The sequence below is a fragment of the Nothobranchius furzeri genome, chromosome 12 (assembly GCF_043380555.1).
Source record: "Nothobranchius furzeri strain GRZ-AD chromosome 12, NfurGRZ-RIMD1, whole genome shotgun sequence".
Lineage (NCBI taxonomy): Eukaryota > Metazoa > Chordata > Actinopteri > Cyprinodontiformes > Nothobranchiidae > Nothobranchius > Nothobranchius furzeri.
In genome coordinates, this window is record NC_091752.1 from 44,459,051 (window position 1) to 44,467,628 (window position 8,578).

General features: G+C 41.2%; 2 protein-coding genes and 1 long non-coding RNA gene across 3 annotated transcripts; 1 reads left to right on the top strand and 2 right to left on the bottom strand.

The window, feature by feature from the left end:
- Positions 1-2,446: 2,446 nt before the first annotated feature.
- On the bottom strand, positions 2,447-4,899 carry LOC139061996 (uncharacterized). Its single transcript, XR_011515610.1, has 4 exons — positions 3,600-4,899; positions 3,054-3,488; positions 2,769-2,971; positions 2,447-2,630 (listed from the first exon to the last, which is right to left on the bottom strand). It is a non-coding gene; the product is annotated as an uncharacterized lncRNA (long non-coding RNA).
- A 21-nt stretch (positions 4,900-4,920) lies between these two features.
- Positions 4,921-5,913, top strand: LOC129153049 (uncharacterized). The gene has a single exon (XM_054731801.2). It carries the CDS (start codon positions 4,921-4,923, stop codon positions 5,911-5,913), a length of 993 nt encoding a protein of 330 aa, XP_054587776.2.
- A 300-nt stretch (positions 5,914-6,213) lies between these two features.
- LOC129153122 (uncharacterized) lies at positions 6,214-7,780 on the bottom strand. Its single transcript, XM_054732132.2, has 3 exons — positions 7,516-7,780; positions 6,623-6,820; positions 6,214-6,501 (listed from the first exon to the last, which is right to left on the bottom strand). Exons 1-3 carry the CDS (start codon positions 7,778-7,780, stop codon positions 6,236-6,238), a joined length of 729 nt encoding a protein of 242 aa, XP_054588107.2. The 3' UTR covers positions 6,214-6,235.
- Positions 7,781-8,578: the final 798 nt, after the last annotated feature.

The following is an 8,578-nucleotide window of genomic DNA, read 5'->3' on the forward strand; positions in this document are numbered from 1 at the left end:
CGCTGCGGGCATCACCTTGTTCTCCGACGCACTGATCACTGATACGGCCGCCAAACAGCAAGCGCTCCGCTGTTTTTGCGGTCGGTAGATCTTTTAGAACTGCAGTTCAAAGGTAACTCATAAGGTGAATATATACAGTATGAACCCAGGCAGCAGCTTTTCTTTAGGATTGAGAGGAGATGCAGGAAGATAATAAACAGACAGGACAGAAAAATAGTCAAATAAAAACAAGTTAGTTTTTGTACCTGCTGTTGCAACAAACAGACACCATTGAAGGCAGGGACGAAATTTTGATTTCAGAAGTGGGGGGGACACAGCAGGCTTGTGCGGATTTGGGGTGGGGGGTGTTATGTAAAGACCCCTTGACACGTCACGTGCCCATCTCAATAATTGTTCCATCCTCAATATATATATATATATATATATATATCAAAGTTAAAAAATTTACAACTCTATTATTATTTTTATTTATTATCATTATTGAAGTGCAGTTTTGGCTGTTGACAATGGATAGGCCATTGTATTTATTGTTTTGGGTCTTTTTTATTGTTTTTGGTGCAACATTTTCTAACAGGGAGTGAGATTCCTTTTTTATTTAATTTTTGTTTGTTATTTTAATTCATTTAGAAGTTCTGGTTCTGGACATTTCAATGTTAAATGAAGGTTTCTTTGTTGCATTTTAAAGGGTGTACTTGCATTATTACGATATATTAACATTATATTAGTGGTTATTTTGGTCTAGATAATGTTGACAATATCGTTTATCATCAACAATTTGTTGGACAAAATATCGTCCAGCAAAATGTGTTACTTTCCCAGGCCTAGTCAAAAGTATAAAAATTATTTATACATAAATGGTCCTCCTGAGATCTGGCCGTTTGTTCATTTGCTGTGTTAGAGGACATGCTGAACTAATGTTTTACACATGATCATCACCCTAACATTTGAGTGTATAAAAACATATTAAATATGTTTTTCCCCTTAAAAGTGTTTAAACAGTTGTTTCATTTCAACACACAAAAAATAAATGGAAAAAATAAGATAAATCTAATGAAAAGTGTACATCTTTGAAATTAAGCTTAAAAAATCTGTTGACGATGATGATGTTCATTTTTCAGAGCTTTTTAATGTGAAAATATGCATTGCAATAGATAAGTTTACAATAAAGTTAAATGATAAAAGTTTTGAAGTTACACTTCTACTACTACTACTACTAGTAATAATAATTATGATGATAATAGTAATAATAAAAAAATAATAATTATAATAATACGAATAAATTGTGTCTGAGGAGTCAGTTATGTGGAGGAGATGAGTTTGTAAGTTAGTTTTGAGTATGTGTGTGAAGGAGGAGGTGAGTCTGAGCTTAATGCAGGTCTGTCACATGTTCCAACTTACGTTTTGACTTTGAAAGAAGTCTCTTATATCCACTTTTCGTTTTCTTGACATGCTGCCTCCTGGCTGTGCCTAACTACCAAAGACTCACAAATGAACACTTATTCAAATGTTATGTAATGGAAGCTGAGCTGAGCTCTGATATTACACAGCGTCTAGTTGACGGTGACTCAGTACCGGTGTTCCCTAGCGGCTCCAAACTAGCAAAACAACGTGAGCACGTTCTGACTGTTTACAACTTGAGTGACAGCAGCAACAGCCAATAATACGTTAGCAAGTATCAGCAGAGCCAATAGATTAGCTTTTAGGCGGGTCTAATAGTAAAGCGGTTTCCGTTTCGGTCCTAGTGCTCAACCAAATCCATTTAATGGAGCGTAATATTGTTTTTGGACGGAAAAAAGTGCAGGGGACCAAAACTGCCTTTTGAAAAAGTGGGGGGGGACATGTCCCACCCGTCCCCCCCCCCCAAAATTACGTCCCAGATTGAAGGTAATCAGAAGTGAGGAACAGAAAATGAAATAATTATTTTAATATTTAGAGCAGCAGGAACTCTGAGAGGCTGCAGGCGCATCAGTGAGTTTGCGGCTGCTGCGCAGGGGGAGGGGGGAGAGGGTTGAAGCAGAAACTACCGTTGTTAAAAGAAATGTGTTTAACTTTGAAAATGTGGGCGCAATTTTAATTGTCAAAAACTCCAGCAAACCATTAGTTCATTTTGCTCAAATAGAAATAGAGGCCTGCCTCTAATACTGGCCCTCCTTCCAATAAAGGCCTGGAGCTTGATGAGCTTGAGTCAAATACAGGCCCGGGCCTGTATTAGAGGATTTACGGTGAAATAAATCTCAATTTATATATTTCCTGTTTTTGTTCATGTCCATAAATACTTAAACATGCTTGAAATTAAAACGAGCTTTTAACAGTGAGGTGCTAGTTTAATTCATCACAATAGAGCTAGTTAAACATGCAACAATGTGATAATTCAATTAATGTAATTTATAAATATCCATTAAAATATCAAAACTGTAATCAAAATGAGATGTTTGGCTGCACAAAAAACTTGTCAAACACAATATTTATTATAATAATTGTAGGCAGACAGGAGACAGAGCTGATGGAGGTTCTCAGTCATCGAAGGATGGCTGAAGGCTTTCCAGGAACAGGAGATGTGGTGTTGTCTCTTCTCTCTCTATTCTGCCAGATGAGCTGATAGGTTACAGGTGTGTGAGGACGTCCTCATGCTGTCATAACCAGATGACATGAGTTATCAGGTGATCAGCTAGGCTAATGATGAGATGCAGAAAGAAAACAAATCATGCAGAAAGAAAACAAATCCAGGACAGTGTACAGTAATAACAATAATTTGTGGTGTTGCTCACCTTATGTGCTCTTATAGAGTATTAACGTGTGCCTGCCTCATGGTGTAGAGTCCATATTTTGCTGAGTGTCCTGCAATAATGCAGGTTATTAGTTAATTTACTTTTGATAGCAAAGAACAAAATATTTAATGTAAAAGTTATTTACCAGGTGAATCAGCTCACACATCACCACCAAGTGTCACAGGGGCAGAATCAGTAGCCTCCTTCATGATGTCATGATGTAATCACATACTTATTTAATTGTTAATATCTTAAAAATTCTTAAATGTTTTAATTTTTTTTTACCTTGAACAGTTCACTGAGCTTGCACTGTCACTGAGGTGGAAGCTGGAATCAACAGCAGACACCTCACATCTTTGTCTTTTCAGTGGTGTGGACGCTGCTCTGCGACTTTCTGGAAGATGAATTTCCGTCATGGTCCTTGTGTCACAAGACACACTGAGAATGTGAGCTCTAAACTGGGTGGTTATGTAAAAAACAAATAAGCAGCACATTTATAAATGTTTAAAAGAGCATAAAATCACATGTAACAATAATCTGTAAAACAAATTAAAACTAGAAGGTGATAATAAAATGTTTACATAGAAAATTATAAATAATTAACATATAATTAAAAATAATTCACCTTTGCTACGTGTAAGGCTTCACGTCAGCCTGGACAAGTGCATTCTTGCAGACTACTAAATCAGTCTGACAGCCAGTGTCTTGGGTAGATTTAGCCTGAAAAAAAAATAGAAGCACATTGTTGTTGGAGTTTATAAAGTCAGATAATATACAAAAGAAACTGTCCTATATAGGCGCTTTATAACATTCCTAGTGTGTGATCGTTACTATATGATGTGGAGAGCCTGAAATGCGACCTCCTGAACAGAATTCCTCACAGAACCGGGTCACAAGCTGGATTTCACGCTGTAATGCTGTCTGTCAACTAGGTCTGTGAAGGTTCTCAGTCATCCAGGTCATTGTAGTCTAATGAGCTTTGAAAGAAAAGCGTCTGGACTTCTTTGAGTTGCTTGAAGACGTTTCACCTCTCATCCGAGAGGCTTCTTCAGTTCTAAGGTCAAATGGTGGAGAGTCCCAGATTTAAACCCAGTGGGAGTTTCCCCCCGAAGAGGGAACAAAAGACCCCCTGATGATCTTCTACATAAACACATTGAGGGTGGGTGTGGGTCCTATTCAGCCAGAGTTTCGGGTGAGCTCATTTAGCTCTTTTCCATCGCCTGGTCTGGAACGGTCAGGTCTGGGTATTATGGACCGGTATGTACCGGTATGGGTCTAGAAGTTTTCTGGCAAGCGTTTCTATCGCATTCCAGGCTCCAGTTAATTGGTGGGGTAGCGTAATGCGTCACACAGCGCGACGAGATCGCGCCAAAACACAACAACAATGGAGTCCAGTCAGCAGCGCGTTCTTTCTGTTCTTGGTGTTTGGTATATTCTTTACACCCACATCACGATAGCGTTTAGAGCTATGTGTGCACATCGAGGAGGAGGGCAGCTGAAAGGCGACGACGCTTTCTGAAATTAATATCGGACACGAGGCATAACTTTCTACTGTTGAGACAAAGACGGAGGCGCCAGGTGGTAAGTAACTTCTAATGCTGTAATACATGTCGTTATAATCTCTGAGGGGGTGTCTAGGGCAACTATCAAAAAAGAAAAACTAAAAAAAGCACCAAAATCAAATGGTTTGGTTGTATATTGGTCATTTAAGACATGCTAAACATGAAAGGCCAACACCTAACTAAGTTTCAAACAGGTTCTGCATTCATGGTGATGCTAGTCAACACGAGGGCCTGAATCCTTCACTCTTTACTTCCTGGGCATGTCATAGATAAGTTGTGCAGCTGTACTGAAATTATTATAATTAATTATATAGGTAATTACAAGCAATACCACATTTGTGCATTTAATAAATTGAACAAAACATAGCCAGTCACTGGTAGCTCCATAAAGAACAGCTGTTATTTTAACCTTAAACAAATTCTATTGATGTGAACTTTATGTCTATAACCATACTGCTTCAATCTTTTTCACAGCACTATTCTTTTTACTTTTACTGTGTTATGACTGTTTTTTTTTTTTGTTGGCTCTTTTGAATCAGCGACGGCAACCAACTGTGTGGGCCTTCAGCCGTGCCTTCTGGGATGTGACCATGCCAAACTTCCCTCCGTCAGATTGGATAGCTCATTTCAGAATGTCAGAAGAGACCTTTTCATATCTTTGTTCCAAGCTCCGTCCAGCTATGCAGAAGAGGAACACCAACTTCAGAGCCTGCGTGCTACTCAGGAAAAGAATTGCAATTGCACTGTGGAAGCTTGCACCTAACAGTGAATACAGGAGCATCGGGCTTCTTTTTGGTGTCAGCACGACCTCTGTGTGCCGCTGTGTGCAGGACTTCTGTAAGGCTGTCTGTAAAATCTTGCTTGCCGAGGTTATTGCTTTTCCAACTCTGCAAAAGCTACAGGAAATGGCTGACTATTTTGAGACCAGGTGGGGGGTTCCTCAGTGTGTGGGTGCCATCGATGGTTCCCATATCCCAATAATCGCACCACAGGGATTCCACACAGACTACTTCAATAGGAAAGGTTGGCATTACATAATCCTCCAGGGCATTGTGGATGGCAGAGGCATGTTCTGGAATGTTAATGCAGGTCAGCCAGGCAGCTTACATGATGCCCATGTGCTGCGATTGTCCACATTTTGGGACTTGGTTGCTCATGGACAACTGCACCCGACTAGCACCAAGAACATAGAGGGAGTAAATGTAGGCTTTTATGTGCTCGGGGACTCTGCCTATCCTCTACAGAACTGGCTCCTAAAACCATTTTCAGACAACGGTCGTCTCACTGCTGAACAACAGACGTACAACAGGAAAACGTCCAGAGCCAGAGTTGTGGTCGAAAATGCATTTGGGAGGCTAAAGCGTAGGTGGCGATGTCTTCTGAAGAGAAACGACAGTGATGTAGAGCTTCTTAAATACATGGTGCTGACCTGTTGTGTGCTTCACAATATCTGTGAGAGCCATGGGGAGGAATATGTAGAATGTGACGCACCTGCTGGTGAACCAGTGGTTGCAAATATGCAGGAAGTTGCAGAGGAGGGCAGTGATGTGCGTGAAGCTCTGATGCGACACTTCACCCGCTGACCTCAATTTGTGTTTTTTCTTTCCATTTACTTTGTTTATTGTTTTGACACTTGACTGTTCGAAGCCTGTAGTTTGAACTGAAATGTTTGTTTTATTTTCAGAAATTAATAAAGTACACTATTTTACTTTTAACAAACTGTTGCACCTTTCCATTTTAACATATATCTAAGGTGGGCTGTAATGTAATCTACATTTATTATGTAAATTTAAATTTGCGAGCAAAATTGTTTGACAATTCATGCACACCTTGTTTTTCTTTGAAAATTTATTGATAAAAAGGACAGACGGATAACAAAAAATTACGGGACAAATACATAGCTCCTTACTGCCTGGGTGGTGGCAGGAAGTCAGAGGAGCTGCCCATTCTTTGTGCGACCAGTCCAAGAACAGCATTTAGGGCACCCAAATGTTCAAAATATTGCTCTGCGATCTGTAATTCATGTTGCCTTGCTGCTGCTGCGTCTTGTTGCATCCAGTTAACCTGCTCCCGGCTTATGCCTTCCATTCTGTCCATCTGCCTGCCATCTGCGATCTGCAACTCATCAAATATCACCTGTGTCCGTGCTTCCAATCGCCGTCTTCGGTCACCTGGAAACAACAACATTGACAATTACATTTGTGTTTATATGGATAACAAAATGTCAGTTGTCCTGTGAGCTTGTCAGTTTTGTTTATGCACAAAGCAATTTTTAGAATGGTCACACACTACCTGTGCGTCGACGACATGGTAGATGTTCCTCTCGAGTGGTAGTGGACAGAGGTGATGGTGGTGGCGAAGGAACTGGCCGAGGCGATGGTGGCACAGAAGGTACGGACAGAGGTGATGGTGGCACAGAAGGTCCTGGAGTGCTACTTGAGGAAGTGGATGGTTCCTCTGAAGAGGGAGTGTTTTCCGCTTCAGATGTGTCTGAAAAACACAGATCAAAAAATTAGTAAGAAAAGATCACAAAATAAATCAGTAAGAAAAGCACAATATTTTTGCAGCAAAAGAGCATATAGGCATATAATAAACTTAATAAAACAACTATGAGTTAAGGCCATTTTGTCATTTGGAACGTGTCCACTAGATGGCAGTAATTCGCCAGTGACGTACAATTAATTGCAATTTAATGTTATATTCTTATTCAATCGAAAAATATATACTTGTTAAAAGTCCACTCTAGGCTAAAAACACTGCTGGCACGACTTTTGGGATATTTATAATATTAGATCAGCTCGTTGATCCTCAATGTGGGTGCTCAGCTGTATAAAACAATGAGATGCTAAAAACACTGAGATGCTAACGTGAAAGGCTAACCGAATTTCCCATGTTTTAAACAATGAGACGCTAACAAGAAAGGCAAACTCCGCTCCAGCCTCATGTACGCAACAACGACATGCTAAACAAAAAAGGCTTATATCGCGAACAGCGTGTTAAAAAACACGGGGGAATGCTAAATGAAGGTTAACATAAACACGAGGGGATGCTAAGGCTAGTTAACACGAGGGGGTAAATCCTTTACTTGCTGAGCATTTCTTAAATAGGTGCTGCTATTATTCAGTGTTTTTGGTGCTGCAATGAATGGCCTGCAGAGCTAAAAAGACAACAAAAGAAGTGCTTACCAACAGGGTTTATGAGTGACTCCAGGATACTGGTCGCCGAGTCCAAGCCTCCTTCGCTGCCTCGGTTTGACGGTCTGTGTCCATAAATAGCGTCCACCACATCGTACCACTTCCATGTACTTCGCCCATTCCCACTACGGCCGTTGCTGTCCTTAACTTTTCTGTAGTGGGCTTTTATTTTTTTCAGCTTTGCACGACACTGCTCGGAGGTGCGCTGGAATCCTTCAGCTGCCATGCGCTGAGAAACTTCTTTGAAGACTTTCATTTCTTATCATCCCATCCAGCTCGGCCTGAATGTTGCTATCTCCGATGATGGTGAGGAACGTTTGAAGCTCCGCATTGGACCAAAAGCTATTACTTGTTGCAGGCATTTTCACACACAAGAAGTACAGCCAAACAAACACTGGAACTCGACTCACTTCTTTCCATCCCCTGGGATTGTCGCGGGTAGTTACGTAATTTCTCCCCCAATCAGAGGACTCTGGACCTTTTACGCTGTGGCTCCGCCCAGACCAAAAATCTCTGGACCCACAACAGAAGGGGTCCCGCTCTGGCCCGCTACTGGACCGGTTCGGGTAGGTTTCCTGGACTGGTTCAACGATCGAAACAAAATATTTAGCGACCCGATCCTTCCCATTCCATGCCAGTTTGGTCGGTGGAAAAAGGCCCTATTGTGAAACTTGGCCCCACCCTATCATGTGAATTCCTGAGGTCAGATGGCCCAGGATATGCGTGGGCGTTGAGGCATCTGGGAAGGGATCTCAAAACTGGATTATAGATGGCAGACAGTTGGTGTTGTAAACCACCGCCTCTGTTCAAAGATGGTTGCTCACAGTGGACATAAATGGCTTCCTTTACTCCTCTTTGAAACCATCTGTCCTCTCTGTCCAAAATGTGGATGTTGGCATCCTCGAAAGAGTGACCTTTGTCCTTTAGATGCAAATGAACTGCTGAGTCCTGTCCCGTGGAGGTGGCTCTTCTATGTTGTGCCATGCGCTTGTGAAGTAGCTGTTTGGTTTCTCCGATGTAGAGGTCTGGGCATTCCTCGCTGCACTGTTTCTGG

Coding starts and splice junctions, on each gene's coding strand:
- LOC129153049 (XM_054731801.2), top strand. CDS start 4,921: ATGCCAAACTTCCCTCCGTCAGATTGGATAGCTCATTTCAGAATGTCA.
- LOC129153122 (XM_054732132.2), bottom strand. CDS start 7,780: ATGAAAGTCTTCAAAGAAGTTTCTCAGCGCATGGCAGCTGAAGGATTC. Junction 6,821..7,515: donor GTCACTCATAAACCCTGTTG/GTAAGCACTTCT, acceptor TGTGTTTTTCAG/ACACATCTGAAGCGGAAAAC. Junction 6,502..6,622: donor ACCATGTCGTCGACGCACAG/GTAGTGTGTGAC, acceptor TGTTGTTTCCAG/GTGACCGAAGACGGCGATTG.